We start from the raw sequence: 23,474 nt of genomic DNA on the forward strand, positions 1-23,474 counted from the left end.
GTCTTGATCATTTTTTATAAAAGCCAATAAAAATAAATAGGTAGATAGATAACGAATAACTGTAACCAAATGAGACAGAAGACAGTCATAATATAGCTTTCCGACACGATGATATGCTTTTACTTATCGCAACGAAAAACCAACAATAATATGCCGTGTTAGTTAAATTTGGCGACCTTTTTTGCGATAGTGTGGAGCCGGCCATTCAAAGTGGGAGATTTCGTCTCGTTTCTCTTCATATATTTCTAAATACTCATAAATATATTTCTTGTATGAGAGCGAAATGGAAGATATGACGGGATCGCTTTCTCTATCTCTTTACATTCTTCACTGCAGGATAGTGAATTATTTTACTATTGACAATTGACAATGACAACAAGTTGATTGATATTTTTATCCCCGCCGGCCCGGTCTATTTTGAAAACGAGGTGTTTTGTTGGTGATTTTGTCTACATTTATGGAATAAACTAAAAATAGAACTTTAAAAGTTCTATTGTTTGTATTTAACTTTTAATGAAAGGATAGTTTCAATATAAAATCATAATCTGAGTGGTAATACTGCGGTGTGTTGTTCATTGCTTTGACCTTCTCAAGGTGACCGACAGGCCACTGCTCAGAAGTTAATCTACAGTCGGGGTTTCTGTGATCTAACGGGCGGTCGACTGTTTCATAATTAAAATGAGTGTTCAATCGGATAACGATAAGCGAAAGCAGATCTCTGTGCGAGGTATCGTAGCTGTTGAGAATGTAGGAGAGGTGAAGAAGGCGTTTAATCGCCATTTACACTATACCTTGGTGAAGGATCGTAATGTTGCTACTCCGAGGGACTATTACTTTGCTTTAGCACATACGGTCAAGGACCATCTTGTGTCCCGTTGGATCAGGACCCAACAATATTACTATGAAAAGGATCCCAAGGTAGGTACCCAATTTGTTTTTACTTTTCTGAAGTACCTTCATTTCAGTTAATTTTCTCTTGTTACTGGTACTTTTTTTTTGTAATTTAGTATTATTTTTATTTGAAAATAAAACTGAATTACAAGTATAATTGCTTTTGATTTAAAAGAGCCATATTTCAGGTATTTTTGCAGGTACTTATGTATTGTAGTTTAAAATTGATTTTAATGTAATTAAGCTATAAAAGAATATTTTTGCTTACTTTACAGATATCATTCATGTTATTTTTTTTTTTGTGGAAAAAGTAAATCTTAATTTAAATGATAACTACACCAACCTCACCTTATTTACATGTTTTGGAAATTAACTTTATATTACTTAGTATAAAACCTAATGAAAGCCACTTCAAACATTGGTGGATTTAATTTTATGTTTTTTGTTAATAATTTCAAGTAACTGATGACACTATAAATTAGTCCATTAAATAAGTATTCTCCAACTTGAATTTGTCATTGTAAAGTTGGTGTCATAAATTTTTTTACATTGATATTCTTCAAATCAAATGATTTATTTGACATAAGCATATTATAGCACCTAGCTGTTTCCAGCATGCGAAAATAAAAACAAATGACATTAAATATCCTAAATCCTCAGAATCCTAAATCAACACAATTCAATATTATCATCTAAAACTATCTGGGGTTATATTAATATTGTTTATAAACTTATAATATATAATTCTTATAATATAATAACTAATATTTCTTATAGACATTTCAGCTGTGATAAAAATTCATACTAGCTGTCCCTTGGTGGAGTTTAGGATTTTTAAATGTACCATATCTGTCATTATATTCTACTTGTATGCCAAGTGTTTTCAAGATCCATCACATATTTTGAGTACACTTGGCATACAAGTTGACCATCTTTGCATATCCTCAGCAACTCACATCTGCATTTATAATAATAGATCCTACAATCTATATTATTCATCATCTTCATGTTTTTGTACACAGCGTGTCTACTATCTATCATTGGAGTACTATATGGGCAGATCACTTCAGAACACAATGATAAACCTGGGTATCCAAGGAACTGTTGATGAGGCTTTGTACCAGCTGGGTCTAGACATAGAGGAGCTGGAAGAATTAGAAGAGGATGCTGGCCTGGGTAATGGAGGCCTGGGACGTTTGGCTGCTTGCTTTCTTGACTCAATGGCTACTTTAGGATTGGCTGCTTATGGTTATGGTAAGTAATTGATATTAATTTATTTATTTATGTAACACAATATAACAGTTTAAATATAATATTTGCATATAGGAAACTGTACAAAGGTACTTTTTTTATAAAAATTCTTTAAAAAGTCACCTACTTTGTACTTGGTATTTTCATTTTCATAACACTATTGTGTTGTGTACCTACCTATACATAAAAATAAATAAATAAACATATGATTTATACAATACTTATTTAAATTAGGTATATAATCATAAGATCTCAGGTTCAAATTAGAGTTTATTTTCTCAAAGACTACCACTTGCTTCTGGTAATGGAAAACATGGTAAAGAAAACTTCATAAGATGACTCTATTAAGTCCACTACTGTGCATGTGTCTACTGCCACTAACGGCAGTATTCGTAAAAGCCACGTCAAATTATTTTCAAGTATTTTCAATAAAATCTGACACTAACATAAGCAATAATTCTCTAAAAAAGAATGGATAGAAATAGGAGAATCTGAAAATTCCGCAAATGAATACCAGCCAAAATAGTTGACATTAAAGTCTCCGACACTATATATACTAATTGAAGCAGTTGACAACATCAACTGGGCGACGCGCCAATAATAATTCTACTTGTGTTCACATTGAATCTGATTTGAGTAAACAAGATTTTTAACCACACAAGGATTTTTATTAGTTGTTAGTCTTGTTAATTGAGGAGAGTTACTAACCTTGCAATTTGTTCTGTACATTAGGAAAGGAGAACCGTTCATTGAACTTATTTCCATCTGGTAATGCGTCATAATATTATAAATGCGAAAGTTTGGGAGGATGTATGTTATATTTGTTAAACATTCAAAATCAATATTGATGGTATGGACTTTAATTGAATTGTACACAGATCTAGGTGATGGTACTTCTTCTTCTTCTAGAATAGCATATTATGATACTGTTTATTTGGACGACGAGAGGGAACGAAGCTGCGGGCCGCATTTAGCGTTTTTTTTAAACCATTGAATATAAAAGTATTGAATATACAATCATAATCGTTGGTTATATAATTGGGAGTAAATAATTGCGTGCATTTATTGTTACGCTATTAGGACCTTTAAAATCGTAACATTGCGCGAGCTCCGACACGTACTTGACCAGTTATTTTCTATCGGTCCGCTCTGTGTCAAATTAAAAAAAATATATTCTTCACATTCTTCTTTTTAGGTATAAGGTACGAGTACGGCATCTTCGCGCAGAAGATCGAGAACGGTGAGCAGCAGGAGGAGCCTGATGACTGGTTGCGTTACGGGAACCCCTGGGAGAAGGCACGCCCCGAGTTCATGCTGCCGGTCAACTTCTACGGCAAGGTTGTCGACACCCCCGAGGGAAAGAAATGGATCGATACACAGGTGAGGAGCTCAATGGCGTATTTGTTAGCGAGCTCGGCCTTTGATAATGGTTGTTAAGACATTTCTCATAATGGTCGATCGTTGGATGGGTGACCAAAGATGACCTTGAGCTTCTCCGTGCTTCGGATGGCCCTTGGTCCCGGTTATATTAGCAGTAATTAAAACCCACCAATCCGCAATCGGCCCGCGTTTTGGGTCATGGCCCTCTTTATCCAACCATGAGGAAGGCCTGTGCCCCACCAGTGTGGACGTCTATATGGCTGTTGATGACAATGACAGACGTGCGACAGATTTTAATTTGGACGTCTTCCACCAACAAGTCCGCTATACAGCTAAACGTGCGTTTTATGGCATTGGTCTCTCCGGATCCGTCATTGTATAAAAAATCGGTTTTAAGAAGCGCGCCATACAATTACGTATGAAAGTTTGTCCACGCAACGTTAGCTTGACGTGACACTGTATAGATATATACACGATATGTATGTTTATCTAAAGATCTTTTACACATAGGTATATTATCTAACCAAATAAATAGCCCAGCTGTCTTACTTTTGGGGAAAATTAAAAAATAACAGAAATTACAATTAAAGTAATTTAATTAGGTAATATCAATGATTACCTAACTAAATGAACTTGCGTCTTTGTAGTAATTAGAAATCAGAAATTAGAATTTATTAATGTCATTTGATAAATGTCTACACATAGAAACAAGATAACATATTACCTATATGAATTTTATCAAGTTTGTAACTTGTTCCCATCACTAAGATGTCAACGAACTCCGTTACAAACCATGTTATCTTTATTCATTTCGAGTGTCGGATAGTACTCATTATTTCAGTGTGGTATCATTCAGAAGAAAGTTACATTATCAAATGCATTTTGTGTACATAAATCTATGAGTGTGAAGAAGGTCAAATTTTTACTGCACCTGCACATTTTTTTGTGTCCCGTTACCGAAAATGTATCGACATTTCTTTGTGTATCTGCATTTAAACTAAAATTATAGTTATAAATTCAAATCAATAATTTCACATGGATGTTATCTCTGTTATCAGCAAGGGAGCTCGTGATGGATGGAATTGACCAGTTAATTCTGATAATACTGGCATCCACAGATTCTAATAAAATCATGAGTGTAGCGAATGACGAAAAAGAAACAATAAAGTGTGAATCATACAAATACATTCTTTGAAAGTTATGTACGAGAGTAATTCCCTTGTTATTAATGAATGATTGAATCGATAACGCGCACGGTCCAACCACGCGTAAGTAGTTTTATTTTATTACTCTTACGCGATATCATACAGACGAATATATTTAATGTAGATAATTTTCATAGTTTATACTTATGAACACGAACAGCCTGCAAGACAAAACTTAATAAGCCTATTAATTTATAATTATAGTCCCAAACGTGTAACATTAATCGTTGATACTAAAATATTTTTTTCTCCAATTTATATACCCCTGAATAAGTTGATTTGAGTAGTAGTTACGTTAATTATTTCAAAGATCTTGTGTCTTGAAGCACGCATTACGCATAATGTACCTTGCGCATATGCAGTGCATGTATAGCCTCTGTATGTGAGCTTTCATATCTTGAACCCTGATAAGCATCATGCAGCTATCATGTTTGTATCAATGGACGGATGCTGAGAGAATAACATTCCATATTTACACGCATGAAGGGCAGTTAAGGTCACGGGCCATAAGCCTATGTCCCACATTACGTACCTATACCTAACGTAGTTCTATTAATAGCGTCATACTTTTAATTTTTTCATACTTTAATTTCTATTATATGTTACCTACTTAGCTGTAAATCTTTCTAAATTATAATAAATAAATACCTTATATTACATTATTTAACTATAATTACTTCGAGTAATAAAAAATCTTATTATTCGTAATTAGGTCTTGAATTTACGCTTATATAATGATATGGACGAAAACGCTTTGGACCTTTAAATCGAAAGGCAAATAGTACTTACCCATTTACATTATTTTTTTATTCTCTATCTAGACTAGATTAGTTTGTTTTACTCACGTTTTCCTTCACCTCAATCAAGATTCTATACTGGGATCGAAACATAATAGTGTGGTGTAGTGTGTGAATCATGTCATTATATATTTCAAAATTTCTATGATACTATTGTACAACACATTTTTTTAAATGTTAGTCTATGTTGGCTTCACATTTACGAGTACGTAATACCTAAGCTTTACCTAAAAAAATGGCACTAATCCTTTTTAATCCAAATAAAATAAAAAAATTAACAATTTTTTCTATATTCCAGATTACGTTATAACATTTTAATGATTGTACATTAAATGAATCCCTGATTCAAACTTATAATAAATATGAAAGTACTAAACTGATTTAATTAACGCCGATTAAACATAAAAATGTAGATAACTCAATGACTTTGTAAAACAACACAGTGGATTTTTATTTGGCGATATTCCAAATGTTTGTTACTTTTTATTGATGTACCTACATGTGTTGTCACCAGGTGGTGTTCGCGATGCCGTACGACAACCCGATCCCCGGGTATAACAACAATGTAGTCAACACCCTACGGCTCTGGTCTGCTAAGAGCCCCGTCGACTTCAACCTGCGCTTCTGTTAGTACATAACACATTATTATTCTTGTTCATAAATAAGTTAAAGCATTATTTGAGCTATGTTTTATTTTTAAACAAAAAATATAACTGAAAGATTTTATGATTGACTCTTGTACATTATTTATAATTAATTGATCAGTACTTTTTACTTTGTTACGTAAAATTTATTACACTTAAATTTGTTACAGTCAATTCCGGTGACTACATCCAAGCCGTGCTTGACCGCAACGTGGCAGAGAACATCTCCCGCGTGCTGTACCCCAACGACAACTTCTTCGAGGGCAAAGAGCTGCGACTGCGCCAGGAGTACTTCATGTGCGCGGCCACGCTGCAGGACATCATCCGCCGCTTCAAGTTCTCCAAGTTCGGCTGCCGTGACGTCGTCCGCACAAAATTCGATAGCCTCCCAGAGAAAGTCGCCATCCAACTAAACGACACCCATCCGGCTCTTGCCATCCCTGAGCTACTCAGAATCCTAATCGACGTCGAAAAATTACCATACGATGAAGCCTGGAATTTAGTCGTCAAGTGCTGCGCCTACACCAATCATACGGTACTTCCTGAGGCGCTCGAAAGGTGGCACTGCTCCATGTTGGAAAACGTATTGCCGCGGCACATGGAGCTCATCTACCATATTAACTTCCTCCATTTGCAAGAGGTCGCGAAGCGCTGGCCGGGAGACATGGACCGCATGAGGCGGATGTCTCTCATCGAGGAGGAAGGGGACAAACGAGTCAACATGGCTAACCTTTGTGTGGTTGGTTCGCATGCGGTCAACGGCGTAGCCGCGATCCACTCTGAGATCCTTAAAGCGACAATATTCAAGGACTTCTTCGAGATGTGGCCGGAAAAGTTCCAGAATAAAACCAACGGTATTACTCCCCGCCGCTGGCTGCTCCTGTGTAACCCTGGATTGTCGGATCTTATTTGTGATAAAATTGGGGACGAATGGACGGTGCACTTGGAGCAGTTGCAGCAGCTGAAGAAGTGGGCGAAGGACCCGGCGTTCCAGCGCGCGGTGATGAAGGTGAAACAGGAGAACAAGCTGAAGCTCGCGGCGCTGATCGAGCGCGACACTGGCGTTAGGATTAACCCAGCCTCCATGTTTGACATCCAGGTAACTTATATTTTGTAACCTTTTTAGATGCTATCTACCTTACCTAATGATATTTTAACTTGCTTTGCTTAATTCATAATTAATCTTTATAAGACCAGTTCCATATGTTCTAATCTCTTTGTCACTGTATAATCTTTCAAGCAAGGAATATATATTTTTTTATTTTGATATTTTACCTATTCGATGGCGTAAACAGACGGTGGCCACAAAACCTATAAAGCAAGAGAACCTCATTGTCTTGACTCATTTTAGTAAGTTAGTGTAATTTTGAAATCTTTCAGGTGAAGCGCATCCACGAGTACAAGCGGCAGTTGCTGAACATTTTGCATGTGATAACGATATACAACCGCATCAAACGCGATCCATCAGTGGCGGTGACCCCGCGCACGATCATGATCGGCGGGAAGGCGGCCCCCGGGTACTACATCGCTAAACAGATCATTGCGCTGGCCTGTGCCGTCGGCAACACTGTGAGTAGACAAAGACAACTATTAACTTCGTCATCTTTCGTTCAGCTCATACAAGAAAGAGAAATACATATAGAACCACAAGAGAAGGAACGCTAATATCTTATAATTGGAGTAATTAATGCTAATATCTTTTCCAGAAAAGATTAGAGATAGAGCGTTATAAATATTGGATATAAATAAATTAAGAAGGCTCCCCAGCTCGATAAAAATGTGATGGTGGCACCAGTGTTCGGGTTGGTCTAGTCTTATATAATGTTCGGTGGCAGGTGAACAACGACCCGGAGGTGGGCGATCGGCTGAAGCTAATCTACTTGGAGAACTACCGCGTGACGCTCGCCGAGCGCATCATGCCTGCCGCCGACCTCAGCGAACAGGTAAATATACATATAAATCATTTATTAATGCGTGGTGCGTTTAGTTTTCCGTTTTTCCCTTCTCGTCTTCCCATATTAATTCATTAGACGTCGCTCAACCTAAGACCAATACAATTGATAAAGTATAACGTTTTTATAACCTTTAATTTTTAATATTCTTCTGTGATTTTACTACCGGTCAACGTACCAACTGTCGGATGTCAACGTCGACTCTCCATGGATGATGGGATGCTATTGTTGACTATCTGATGCCAAGACTTATTTGGCTCGTGCGAAATCCACGAGAGGATATGAGGCGATCCTGTTCTAGGGCGGAACCACACGCCACTGCTTTGAGCTTTGCATATATTCTTATTTGTACTATAGTTGTTTTACAGAGCTGTGCAACCATTTCCCTCCTGCCACATTGGCAACTGCGATTCACAACCAGTTGCCATAGAAGACTTTTTTTTTTGCGTCTTATAAAAGTTTTGTGATTAGATTTCGACGGCTGGAACAGAAGCGTCAGGCACGGGCAACATGAAGTTCATGTTGAACGGCGCTCTCACCATCGGCACCATGGACGGCGCCAACGTCGAGATGGCTGAGGAAGCCGGGGAAGACAACATGTTCATATTCGGCATGCGCGTCGATGATGTCGAGGCCTTGCAGAAGAAGGGGTGAGACTTTCTTCGTATTTATATTCTATTTATCTTCACCTGTCTTGATGTTTGTTTCCAACGGTTTACTGCACGATTATGAATTTTTGTCACGCATTGAGTGCAATAAGATCTCTCTGGCGACAATAAAAGCTTGTGGCAAAAAAAAAAACATTTTTGTAATAAACTTGTTACAAGCTTTCATTTCATCTGCCTCCATATTTGTATGCATATAATCCAATCTTGCCAGTTAAATTTAACCTACTTCCTCTAGTGCCACAGCGTTGAAATTTTTCACGGTGATTAAATTTCTGTGACAGTGTTTGACATTATTACGAGTTTATCCCAATCCCAACTAATATGTGAAAAGTAAGTTTGTTTGTTTGTTATCTCTTCACGCATTATCCGACCGATTGTTATGAAATTTGGTACATGGCTAGAAAATACCCTGAAATAACACATAATTTTTATTTCCGGAAATTCCCATGGGAGCGAAGCCCTGGGGCGCAGCTAGTAATTAATGATCAAAACACGAATCGTGTAGGTACAACGCATACGAGTTCTACGAGCGCAACCCGGAGCTGCGGCAGTGCATCGAGCAGATCCGGAGCGGGTTCTTCTCGTCCGGCGAGCCCGCGCGCTTCGCGCACCTCGCCGACGTGCTGCTGCACCACGACAGGTTCCTGCATCTGGCCGACTATGACGCCTACATCGACGCGCAGCAGAAGGTCTCCGAGGTCTACCAGGTGGGCACATACATATGGAATTTAGGGCTCGTCTCCACTGGAGCAGAGTTTCAGCACACACCAAATGTTAGTACCGAGACGACAAGTCCAACGCTGTATTACCGATGATCAGCGATTTGATACATCCGGTCACTTGTCTAATTCAAATGACTGTATTGTACAATTTGACAGTTGTCTGCTTGACACTTAACACTAATCATAAAGCGAACCGGGCTGTAAACTAAACGTTTGTCCACAGGACCAGGCCAAGTGGGCCGAGATGGTGATCCACAACATCGCGTCTTCGGGCAAATTCTCGTCCGACCGCACCATCGCAGAGTACGCGCGGCAGATCTGGGGCGTCGAGCCCACTTGGGAGAAACTCCCCAACCCCAGCGAAACTGCCTAAACTTTTCCCAAATGCCGCTTAGTTCGCGACTGTATTCGACAGAGTCTACGTGATGAGATTCTACGTGAGTTTAAATTTATACTTTTATTGTAGTTAGCGCCATCTATGTAGCTAAACTATTACTATTTATTGCTAACATGTATTTGAATCTAAATCAATTTAGAATTAGTTTGTAATTATTGTAGTAGACGAAATCACATTTTTAAATACAACAAGTGTTGACTGGGCACTTATGTCAACCACTACTATAGTTTTGTTTCGAGCTATCGAGACTAGCTATTTTACTCAACGATTACAAAAACCAAATTTGGATTTAACCTGCCTCTGAGATTGAGATTATGAATTAAGCCATTTAATATTTTTACCTATAATCAACCAAAAACTAGTCAATAAAAATCACTATTTGTCCAAAACAGAGGCTAAACTTTGATTTCAATCCTCGCGTATTGAGAAGTACTCTTGAGAACTAAGTAGCATACAATAATTAAAACGGTAGCTATTTGCAATGATCTATTTTTGTATGAATGATTTACTTTTTATTTTACATTGAAAGAGTTAAGATAAAAATGTGTTGTCAATTATTTCATTGAAGAACTAATAAGTGTATTTTTTTACATCGATTAACGTACTATTTTTACGAATAATATTATTGTCTTGTCGATTTATTTAGGAGTACCTACATAAAAAAATTTAAACTTTAATTGTACTCAGCAAATTTATATTGCTATCTTCCAACAGGTTGGATTTCTAAATCTTAATAGTTTTTATCATTTTGTGAAGTTAATCTAAGAACATCTTTAATTTTTTTTAATATTTTGTAACTAATCAGGCAAAGCTATTCGATAGGGCTTGTAACTAACTATTCCTTGCTGTGAAGTTTTACATAGATAAGGGAATAAATTTTGTAAGTTCTTTGGTATATAGAATCCTAGACGTTTGAAGCGAAACCCTAAATTCATCTTTTTAAATGTAACATATTTACAAAAATAACAGAACTATGAACCTCAAAAAATATATCATAGACAATATTCTGGTTTTTATCAAGACATCATATGAAATCTTTAATAATTATATTTTTGGCAAGCATTGTTTTGGCAAGTTATAAATTTTATTTTGCAATTATCTCTAATTCTTTAGGTTTTGCCAAGGATTTTTTAGGTGATTCATAAACCAGATTTCGCCCATAATGCCAAAATAGATGACTGTCACAAAGATTTCATTGTTACAGTGTTGTCAAGTAACGAATTGTTTTAAAGTCACAATATTGTCTTAGATATTATGAAGTGTATTTTTATAGAACATTAAATAAATTTGAATAATAAAATGTACTGCTTATAGTACCGTTAACAAATGTAGTAAATATTTTATGTCTTTTGGAATACTAAGTTTGGTATTCCTAGCATATTTCTCTATTATTATAAAAATGAAATTATTATATAGTAAGTACTTTCTCTGTATGGTAGAGTATAAGGTTAAAATGTCCGATTTTATTTCGTGCCATATTTTTTGTAATCATATTTTCAATACTATTTTGTGAAATGTACGAAACAGTTTGTTATTGCCTCTAAAACATAATTTATATAAACGTTAAGTAACGCGAAAACACGTTGATATATATTTTAAAATATTAGAATTAATAGTCGTTAAATGTATGAAGTAGGCACCTATTTATTACTCTCTATAAATAAGAATCAATTTTAATATTTATAAATAGATTATTTTAATGACATAAATTTGTTGTTATACAGATTAACAAATTTGTTTCAATAAATAATATTATCTTTCATAATGTTTTATTCTTGTTTCTAGCCAGTATGCGGCGTCATTATCGACTCTCGTAGGTGTTATCATCTCGTCGTGCAATGTGACTTTAATAAAATGAAGCAGTCGTGAATAGAGATCCTGGCTCGGTGTGCGCAGATTGATGGGCTTCCTGTCGCCTGCGTGCGCAATTACGGATACCGCCACCCTTCAAACCAAAGAGTATTCTGCTCCAAACATGTCTCGCTTCTTTTATCGTTTGCTTAAATGCAGCGGGAAAGAGAACGCACATTACACCCGTCCTGTTTTTATGGCCGAATGTCATCGGCCTTGCGTATTACTCACTCCGCGTTTACCCCTCGGACGAGCCGGTCGTCGCCGTTCGTCTTATCGGTGTGTTTGTGGTTTCAGTGTAGTGGGCGCTCCGCCGAGCCTTCGGTCCGGAGTCGCAGGTAAGAATCATACACAAGAAACCCTATGATTTTCTTTCTTTATGTCACAAAAATATTTTTTGCCAATAATGCCGGTCGGGCAATGCGCGCTCGCGATCGATAACGATGTTGTCTTCCAGGGTAGAGACGCTTGTGCTAACTTATAATTTATTTCTTGGGATTTTCTAGACTAGATAAGCGGACATTAATCTACATAGAATGACAGTGATACCGGTATTTTATAATAATGAACGAACGAACGAACATAAACTGCATGCTGTAAATATTGCAGTGTTAGGGAGCTATATACGGACACTAAGTAGCCGACATTGCAATTTAATCACACTTAGATATATACCTATCAGATAAAGCCGATTTACTTGTGTAGTGAATTGATAACTATATCCATTCATCGACTTAGAGGTCAACAACAAAACGGGCAAGTCGTAGGTGGCGGATATTGTGGAATTCTGTGACTTAAATTATTTTAAAAAGGCTACTTTCAATAAAATGTTGTGCCGATGTGAAAATCAATCAAAGGGAAAAATATCTTAACTTTGTACAATGGAAAATGTTCCTAACGATATCTAGACACCTTTTAAGATTTCTAGTTTAGAAATTCGCGTACGTATAAGTTTCAAATGTATGCATGTACTTTCACTGTTTACTAGGTAAGAGACACACAAAAATATTTTATAATTAGGTACTTAATTCGGATGCTACTTAAAAACCAGAATATTAAAAACAGTATACCAGCACGTTATAGTTATTTTTATTATTAGAATGTGCATTTTGACTGTTTTTATACATATAAAATTACTAATAACTGTACACCTTCTTTTTAGCTTAATTTGCCAGCACTTGAAACTATGGACCCGACACTATGGCATAGGTCATTTATTTATGGCTGGCGGGGCGGGGGCGACTTCTCCCTTCAATCGACCTTCCCCTATTTACCGAATAACTCATTTCGTGTTTTGGGGTGGATGGAGGGTCCAGTTCTTTATAAAATTAAAATGTGGGTGTGTAATTTGTCCCTAAAAATCCCTAAAATTCAATTTCTATTTGAATAGTAAATTATAAGTGTTAAAGTTTGTGAGAATTGTTCGCATGACCTCGCAGAAATTATCAATTTTGTTATCTATACTAAGGGTAAAATCTAGGGAAATAATAGTTTTTATCCAGAAACTCCCATTGGATTTTCTATTAATCATAAATTATAATGAAAATAAGATGCCAGTTAAAAAAAAACAAATGTTAATAAACTTTTAAAATCGGTACTTCTCATAATAATACACCCCCATTTTTGTGTCGAGGATTGAACACACAGATTCATCAAAAGAACTAACCATAGGCTAAATGAAGCAAAAAACGTACCGTCACATGTTGCTTTTGAACCAGGCCAGTTCCGCAGGGACAGGTGCAAAATGTTCAAAAGCAGCTGGGCCCGTTTTTTTTTAACTTTGCAGGTAGCGAGCGATGAGTGCTTTTATTGAGAATTTTGTTAAGATTAAACAGGTATTCTGACTAAAATAGTTTTATCAGCACATGAACACAATCACATGTTACGTTTGGCTTGGCAGAAGGGGCAAACCCAAGAAGTATTGGCCTGATGTTCATACTTTATATGCATGCTTGATATGGTATGGGTGCCAATGGCTACGACCACAGCTAACGACTAACGATGCCGAATACGTGTGACATGTAGAAGATAAAGTTGGAATGAAGTAAATGTGAATTCGCTCAGATGAAAGAGTTTCACCACATGATATAAATTGGAAAAAAAAACTTTTCCAACAAGCTTGTAGACCACTTAAAATAAACCAACGAAATTTGCAAATATATGGAAAGACGAGAAGTGTAGAAATAATAATCTGCCTTAGTTTCTCTCTTACGATACTAAAGATACGCAAGTCAAATGGGGTTCTTGCTCTTGAACGAATTTCTACGTTAGTGGAAAGGGTGTGAGGGGAGAGGAGGGGGTGGCGGATGTGCAGACATTCATACCGATCGCGTACCAGCGGCGTAACTATCGGATCGCTAGAATATTGGAAGTGGATGAAAAAATGGTCCTTAGTCAAGACTAAGGACCATTTTTTCATCCACTTTTCATCGCACGTCATCATTTCGTAATCTGAAGCTTTAAACATTTAGCACAATCCCATTATCTTTGTTGAGTTGGGGATGCTGGTCTCTTTACCACTATTACTCATCATTTTTCTTCATTCTATATCCCACCCATTTCACTTGGGATTAGGTCTCCTCGTACAAAAGCTCCAGAGAACTCTAGTTTTTACTCATATTTTTATTTAAAATTGAATAAGCTTATTTGCGGTGGAGCCCCTGATGTTTTTTCCACCAGCGCCAATGGTTAGTTAGCTCCGTCACTGTCGTGTACCCATCTCAGACAGCAGACAGTCATTATTGAACGCCAAACCATACGCGGAACACTCGAATAATAGAGAAATAAACTGATTACTCTTTACAGCCTTTTTCCTATGGAGATTTTAGGGATAAAGTCTACACCTACTCTGGATGAGAATAATTTAATTATTAATTTACTCTAAATAAAATTTAATTACAAAAAAATACCAAATTCCCTCGAAATTATTCCTTTGAAATATGTGTAAACCATTCTCAAATAAAGTAAATTGGTGGACCATTGTGATCTTAAATATATATTGTTAAAAAATATTATTGAAAATCTAGGCTTCATAAGTAAATGTAGATTCGTATAGATGTAGATAGTGTAGATTGGTACTGGAATCGTACTAAGATATTTAAATGGACTTAAAATATCCTCCTGCATTTTAATTACGGTGTACTTCCGTCAGACGTGTTCCGGATAGACGCAAACTTTGGTTCATAGCGATCCTGCTTTGATATTTTTATTGATTGTGGTTATGTAGTTCGTTATTATTGTCATACAACGGTCACTGTGGTCGCATTTCGAACCTTGTCTCTTGTACTCACCACCTTGCCTTACCCGCAGCGGGATTTCTTGATGAAAAAGGACTGCATAAACTTCAGAATTTACCTGTAGTTATTTATTACCTGTAGTTTTTCAACTATGTAGTAGATAGTTGCAGTGCTTTAGCCTAGTATATATGTCGTGTACAGACACTTAGTTCTCAGTGGACTCCATGATGAAACTATTAGTTATTTATTTGTCGTTATAATCAGATCTATCAGGTCTATAGATTCACTATTGGATGGATTTCGGAAAATCTTTATTTATGAGGAGAAAATGAAAAGAATATTTCAGTTTTTCTAGAGTTCTTAAGCATGACTTAGTGAAGAAGCTGTGTGTAGGAGAATAACATAAAGTTACTTATTATTATCTACTATATAGCTTTGTAAATACATAAATAATAATAAAAAAATATTTTCATTCACATCTTGTCAAGACTTGAACCGAAGCACGTTTGTATTATAAATAAAGTCCATTTTATAGACGAGTCCACATCATACATTTGGTTAGTAAACGTTCTCTCTTGTGAAATCCAAACACGATCGTGCCGCAGCCATTTCTGGATACTGCCAGAAATAACCTTCCGTCATTCCGTACGAGTACGGGGTTGTACGTTGAATCTGAATGCCATAACATTCCGAAGGATTCTTTTATAAGTACATAATTTTCTGTGAGTAGCTTGCTTCTTGTATGCACGCAATTCATGGCATTTTTTTGAATTTATGGCAAATTTTCTATTATGTAATTATACTTTAGGTTTTTCATACAATCAAGTTATTACAAACAAAAAAATGTTTACATTTTACACTTAACATTTTTTTTGTTTCTAATAACTTGATTGTACGAAAAACAAATACTTAAATTAAAGCTAATATATAACAAATATATATGTGAAACATAAACAAAAACAGTTTTGTCACATCATAGAGATCATGGTGTCAAAAATTCACGTCCGTGCTGTTAGCCGTCGAAGAGTTGGAAGCCGATTAAAAGTATCATCATTGTTATCACATGTAAAATTTCTCATGAAATAAAATAAAAACATTTTAAGACTGCAATAATAATGTTACTTTTTAACTAACTCACGTTGAAAGTTAATTGTTGATTATTCTGACATAAACACAGAAACAGTTGTTAAGTTAGATTGATGCAGATGTTGAGGAGCTAAGCTAAATCCGGCATGACTACGAGGAGAATTAATCCTAGTCAGTCGCATGCTAACACTGATTTATTATTTTCAATGGATTTAGTGTTTAAGCTATTGACGTCGAGTGGTTTCATGGATTCGACTGCGAGGTGTCATGTTCGAATACCTCGTGAGTTTGTCCTCCCTTGTGACTCATGAACGGAAGTTGTAATTGACTATTATGTGCATCACGAAGACCTAAACCGTTGTGGTACCATCAATTCGTCAGTTGATTGGACATCGTCACTATATTGTATGAAATAGAGGCGACATTAGAAAACCACTACATGCTGACGGAATCGTGAATCGTTATTACGTGAACACAACAACAATTACAATTACTTATTTCATTCATTTTATCATTTCAGATAAAATGAATGAAATAAGATTTAGTAATGATTAGTATATTCTATCCTACATTGCTACTGATATAACTATAAGTAGTTACTGTTACTAGTGCAGACCTCAGATCTACGATAGAAGTTGTGCAACATAAAATTTGAGTGAAATTGGTGAAAGAAATTGTCTGGAAATGATTCGTTTCCATTCCATTTCCTGCACCTCTTTCGTAGTTATTGGAAAACTGAATCCGTCAGTTACAATTAGACTGCATCGGCTTTGCTCTGACTACTCGTAGATGCATCCGGATTCTCTGAGGAGATCCGATTACATTTGAACATAACTGCAACCGCAATAAAATAATTATTCTATTTACAATATACCTACTCACTTTATCGCCTATACATAAATTGACTCGCCTACCACACGCCATAAGTTTCTGGTGTATAGACCGGACATTGTGTGTAAACAATAAAAAAAATATTTTATTCTACCGATAGAAACAAAACAATGTACAACAATATACAACATTGAATAAAAAATGTTCTAAATATAAACCATACATCGGTACATATGTTTATATACAAGCAAGTCAAGAACAATGAAAAATGAGGAAAGTGCATTATTGAACAAGTACCTAAAGGTGCGTGCGGGACGTTAAAATTTAAACATGATCGTGACCAACCGCAGTTCCGGAATTCTGCGGTAGTGTGTACACGCTTAAGTAATTATAATAAACCATATTTTACAGAAAATATAAGAATAATACTCTAACAAAAGAACATGTAAGAGCGGATAAATGACAAGATCAATTTAAGATTAAGTAAAGAGACAGTTTCTGAATAAATGCATTTTTTCCCATTTCAAAACTGAAGATATCTACGCAAACGCAAATGGTAAAAGAAAATATATGGCAGTTTAAAAGAATCATAAATTTGAGAAGCGTTTTAACAATGCAGTAATATGAGCTTAACACAATTGTTATCTTTTTGTTACAGGTCCAGGTTGCAGCCAGCCGCATAGCGGCTTCCCCATTTTTTTTGTTTTGTCAGTGCACTCTCATATTTTTTGTTATCCGAGTGAAAAGTGATTTGTGAAGTGACCTAGTGGCAGTGAAAATGGCGTTTGTCGGATTTCTCGCCTTCGTGGCACTGATTGCATTAGGTAAGTTTAAATTTTTAATTTTTAACTACATTCATTGACATTTTAAGACATTGGAATAGATTAACTTAATCTTGTCATACTATTACTAAATAAAAAATTAAGTTATTTTACGAACAAATCGAATATTTAGAGCTTTACAATGTGTACTTAAGTTCATCATAAAGTTTAGATTTCTTCTATAGGTACGTATTATAGCTCTAGTATATTGTTTAAAATAAACTAAAACTAATTCAAAGTTAAAAAAAGAAGTGATACGAAGTGATTCAAATTTTACATCCAAGTCCTATCCAAGTTTTAAGACACTTTGGCTTTTTCGTGATAATTAAATTATTATCTGCGTTAAAATAATGATGGATAAAAATACAAGGCGTGTTTTGGAATCAGAAGTCAGATAGAGCATTAGCTCTATCTTTTTATTTAATTTGTATATTTGATGTTATTTTACACGTGCAAGGTATAGGTATACATATATATTATACTTAACTATGTAAAAGGATTTTATTTTTCAGTCCGATATTATAATAAATAATTTTAAAACATTTTTGACACAAGCTCTTATTTTTGGTAGTTTCTTATTGCATTCAATGCGGGACAAATAATCATGTCTGTGCAGTAAACCGTTCAGGAGTTCCTACTGCAGCAGCACCATGAGATCATGCTTATCATGATAATTATGTATAAAATTTCCGCTCAACCGGTTGGAAATGCTCTCTGCTTCAAAACTGGACTAGAAGACTCCACCCGAAAACACCAAGGTAAATAACATCTTGTAAAAAATAAACACTCAATCAGTAAAAAATCCGAAGATAAAGTTCTTTCGGCGTGGAAACAAAAAAAAAATTATTAATGTTTCACATTTTTGATCAAAAATTGTGTGTCGAAAATGTTAACGCAAATTCTGTGAGTATTCCAAAGGGTTTTTTACATGGGGGTGGAAGGTGGGCCAAGTACGTCACGGATCGATAGAGCGGCCGGGCAACGAACCACAGGTTCAGCCACGCTAAATTGTTTATGACTTTGTGAGACGTGAGACTTTTGGTATTAAGTATACTACTTATTACCATAAAATGCGACCTCAAAAACTGTTACTACACTTTTTGAAACTTTTTTAACAGGATACAAAACATGGCACGTTGTATATATGCAATTTTCATATTTATACGCGTGTATAACATTTAATATTTTTTGAATTGTTTTAATGATATATTTTTTTTAATGTATTTGTTGAATCATTTTAACAAAGATCGATAGAAAGACTAATTTAAAAAGACTATCGGTTGAACCATATTTAAATAGCGGATATTCAATATATATTATTTCTTGAAATAAGCAGTAATGTTGGTTTTTAAAGTTTTACGTAAATAAAAATACTCGCAAAAGTAAGAAGCTATACCTACTTACCTTGCCTCTTGCTTTTCAACCATGTGTTGTAGTTTTAGCAAACATGTAAAGTCGTCTTACCAGTAATTAGAAACTAGTTGGAAATGTATGCGTATAGGTAAATAAAGTAAGATAAATGAAATCACTTATTACGTAAATTATTATTCTTTTTATTGTTTTCATTGACATTAATTTAAATGAAAAGGCTTGTTGCATTTTTCTTGATATGTTCGTAAAATATCTGTTAAAGTTTTTATGGTTTATGCAGATGTAAACAAAAAACTGCCGATTAAGTACCACCTACCAGAAAAACATTAAAATAGTAGTTTGTGTGAACGGGCGCTTCGTGTGGGCGAGGCCGTCCAGTCCAGTCCAGTCTCAAGCTAGAGCTGGGTTTGTTAGCGTCGTCTGTGTCTGCATCTGTATAAAATCCGAACGTTGGCCTCTCAACTCAGACTCTCAGTAACTGAAGGTCGCGGTTGAGGTAATAATGCAGACTTCATCTAGAAAATTGTCTGGAAGTTCGGGCAATGTAAATAAGTTTGCCTAATTGTTACAATATACACTACGTTAGCTGAATAAGCCTTCTTTTTTATGTCTGAAAAAGTTAAAAAAAATATATTTTATATCACTATATTACTACTAAGTTATGTTGTGGAGAACGAATAGAGTAAAAAAAGACTTCCGGAAAACTTTTTTTGTCTGGGATAATTATTTTTTTTAATATCTCCTATGTACACACAGCCCACTTACATTTTTAATATATGTATAGATTGGTCAACTTCTTCTTTTCAAGTCGTTATGGCTATTCATTATGACCAAAATGTGGCGACTTTTATTTCTAGCCTTGTAGAGGTCCTCACTAAAAACGTATTTCAATACAATGCTTTTTGATAACATTAATAATCCCGCAAGTAGTACTAATTTTTCTACAAAACATGACCTTTCCCCAGCATGTTATCTAAAGTTATCGTTATGTATTTTAGTAACATTATTTATATATGTTATGAAGGTACCCGAGTAGGCAAGTTTCTGGTTTACTTCACCACCACTTATTTCACATCAAGTGCAAAATTTGTTACACTTTATCACGCCTATTTCCCACATAAATAAGTGTTTATTTACAGAAACCTGTACATTATTGACTACCGCTTTGGGTATCATCCCTTAACACGTTTTAAACCCTATTATAATAACAAGTGCATACATAAAAGTGAAGTATTTGAATGGGCTTTGTTATCAGCTCATTATCAGTCCCCATAGGTGGACAAACAATGAAATTCCGGGGCTTATGCAATTGCTCAAACATGATACTGATGATACACACGTGCTCGAGCTTCGGTCACACGCCGTGGGTGGATTTGATCACGGTGTGGGAATAAATTGGAAAGTGACTGTAGGATGGACTGTAGTCAAATAGGACAACGGTGAGCGATATGACCATAGGATATTGACAAAACAATATAGTCTAGTTTCCAATTTTTCAAATACTAGGTACTTATTATTTTATCTTATCGTCTACTTAACTCCAGATTCAAATACTTCAGCAAAGTTATTTTAATTTTTATTAAGCACTAGAAACTCGTTAAAAAATCTTATCTGATTAGAAGATGACGTAAAACATACCATATAGTTCTATCTCTTATATCTTACAAAATTAAACCAAAAGCTACATCTTCAGATAACACTCTGGCAGGTCAATGGCCTCCAGTTTTTTTATAGTGACCAGCATAATAAACAGTCTTTGCTTTTGCCATACCGAACAATTTGAACATGACGTGTTAATTGACTAATGGGTTTAGTAAACGCATATTTTGGTCATGTCTGATGTCAGCTTATTCTCAGCTTCCGCTGAATAAGAACCTTTCAGTACCTCCGTTGATGAGAATAAGCAAATAGATTTTCATCCAAGAAAAGGTTTACACGCTTCTTACAAAGTTCCATAAATTACACACCATTCTCCTGTAATCGTTCTGCTGTCCCGCGAGGCTATCTGACAGGAAGTGCATAACTTATACCAAATATTGGCAAAAACTTTTAAGTAGTTATGACTCTGTTACCAGTATTTTCTTTTTCATCGTGATATTGAATAACCGATGATGACTCTCAGCCAACATAACTTGAGACTGTAAGTAACGGATACCAAACTTTGCATACCGAAAGAACAAAGCCAGGAACGTGTAAAGAATTTGAAAACTGACGTGTGGACTGTTATCATGAAACATTTTTTCATCTTTTTGCCAATGTTTATGAGTTTGAATTTGTTTTATGACAAAACCTGCTCATAATCGCTCATGCTCGTTCGATCCTACTGAAGATTTTTTACGTATCCTTTCCTAAAATTCCGTACATCAGAGTTTTGACATACAATATAATTATAGTTATTTATAATTATCATATAATTATTTTGTGATCGATTGTCTTCATGGCGTCTTCTTAGCTACATGAAACTGGAAACATCGTCTGAAGTAAAGCTAAAACGTAGTTTAATTTAAATAAAGAACATCTGTCGTAAGAACGTTTTGGTTTAAAATGGACCAATGCGGTGCGTGCGCGAGCGCACATCTGCTGCTGGGCCGAGCCGAGCCGAGCGTCAGATGGTCGTCGGCGCATCACGCCCGCGCTTGTTCTTTTGTTCCTTTGCTTTTTGTTGTCTGCTTCGAATAGGGGACGAGGACATAATAAGCTCTGATTTTACTATTTGCTTAACCCAATTTATACACTTGATGAGCCAAAAAAAGATTGAACCTACCAACATGAACTCTAACCTACCTAGATAAATTATTCATGTACTTAACTATGACACAAACAAACGTTCATATCCATATTAGAAAAGGGTTAAAAAAATTAAACACTGCATAACATTATTTCTTCCATTGTAAAAGTTGGTGACATGGGCTGCATAACATCTTAATTTTGAAAGTGCCATCTGTTGAGCGCGGTTCGTTAGCCATTCCCGACTAATGAGGTCATTCATTACACTGCCTGCGACATGGATGATACTAAGTGTAGACGAATATATTACTTGACACAGAACACCATATAAAATAAGATGTTTATCATTAAATGTCTTGGATGATGCCAATATTTATCTTATCACCTATATGAATATCATGTTTATGCATAGATCCTGTGTCCTACATCTTGCTAATAATTATAGACACAAAAGTCTCTGAGGACGTTTCTCACAACTTTTTGCTATATATACTGGAGAGCTTTTGTTGTTTCTGACTTTATAGGGATACTATAAGAGTTTTATAGTGCATGAAAATATTCCACGATTATGTCATAGAACTTTGCATTAGCTGAAAAATTCGAAATAGGTAAGGAAAATTTCGATTTCGATTACTAAGTATCAAGTGCATAAAAATAATTAACGACACAAATAGGTACAAATACGGTAACGAAACAATGTATTATAATATGTGACAGAGATAGTAACAGTAGATAGGTATTCATTATGTTATCTGTGGTGGAGTGGAAGCTGCTGCGCTGCGTTACAACTGGGTCGAGATGTTTTTAACTAGTGCAAAGGGCGAAGTTACATGCTTGAGAATAACTTGACTCGTGCTTCAACTGAAGCCATGCTATGCTTTCGTTCACAGCTAGGAATGTCACTGTGTTAACCTAAATACTTACCGTGGGTAGACGTAAGTAACTTTACTGTTTATTACTTTTCTACTTATTTATAATGTATGAAATGTTGCAGTTTTAAAAACTCTTAATAAATGTATAATTTATTTGAAATATTTTGGACGACTACGATGAAATTTGGTTTACGGGGAGGTAAAGTAATTCTGAAATATTATTATTCTCATGCATCTAGCAAGCCCTTTATTATATTCATAAAATTGAATTTAATAATGACCAATGAGCGGCCTAACTACGGTTCCTATTTCAGGAACTAATATCCTAGTAAGGGTGAACTTTATTTAAAGAGATCTTTAAATAAATGTAAAGCTAATTAATTATAAGACTCGTAAAGAGACAACTAATGTTTATTATTATTCATTTATTGAAATTATAATATATCTAAATATAACATTATAGAGCTACGCTCGTATTCTTTATTTAGTGTACTGTGTCATTGGCTAATAATAAAATAAATTAAAAATGCACGTACACGCATATCACGCGCCCATTGTTTCACTAATAAGCACAGAGAATATTTGATCCTTGGACGGTCCTAGTGGATACAAGTATAATGTTGGTTATATTATTCACAACTCATCATCGCTAATCTTTTTAAATTAAAACGATCGTAATTGTTTTTTTAGAAAAAAGTTGATCGATTGGACTGTACAAGTATCTTTCTCGTTAGGTACGTTATTCAAAACTCATCACTCATTCAGATCAGTT

General features: G+C 35.3%; 2 protein-coding genes across 51 annotated transcripts in view; both read left to right on the forward strand.

Annotated features, from left to right (window-relative positions):
• The first annotated feature begins 391 nt into the window (after window positions 1-391).
• Glyp (Glycogen phosphorylase) lies at window positions 392-11,672 on the forward strand. The gene is made up of 10 exons (XM_053756891.2): window positions 392-918; window positions 1,914-2,145; window positions 3,338-3,522; window positions 6,039-6,150; window positions 6,339-7,267; window positions 7,549-7,737; window positions 8,004-8,111; window positions 8,592-8,770; window positions 9,294-9,495; window positions 9,734-11,672. Exons 1-10 carry the CDS (start codon window positions 679-681, stop codon window positions 9,881-9,883), a joined length of 2,526 nt encoding a protein of 841 aa, XP_053612866.1. The 5' UTR covers window positions 392-678; the 3' UTR covers window positions 9,884-11,672.
• Window positions 11,673-11,989: 317 nt separating this feature from the next.
• The window catches only part of Dscam1 (Down syndrome cell adhesion molecule 1), a 59,509-nt gene continuing 48,024 nt past the window's right edge, over window positions 11,990-23,474 (forward strand). For all 50 annotated transcript variants that reach the window (XM_053756890.2, XM_053756876.2, XM_053756870.2 and 47 more), the window contains exons 1-2: window positions 11,990-12,096; window positions 17,570-17,735. In XM_053756890.2, the coding sequence (XP_053612865.1) occupies window positions 17,690-17,735 (46 nt within the window). In that variant the 5' untranslated portion in view covers window positions 11,990-12,096; window positions 17,570-17,689. The remainder of the gene's footprint in view (window positions 12,097-17,569; window positions 17,736-23,474) is intronic.

The sequence above is a fragment of the Plodia interpunctella genome, chromosome 16 (genome assembly GCF_027563975.2).
Source record: "Plodia interpunctella isolate USDA-ARS_2022_Savannah chromosome 16, ilPloInte3.2, whole genome shotgun sequence".
Classification (NCBI taxonomy): domain Eukaryota; kingdom Metazoa; phylum Arthropoda; class Insecta; order Lepidoptera; family Pyralidae; genus Plodia; species Plodia interpunctella.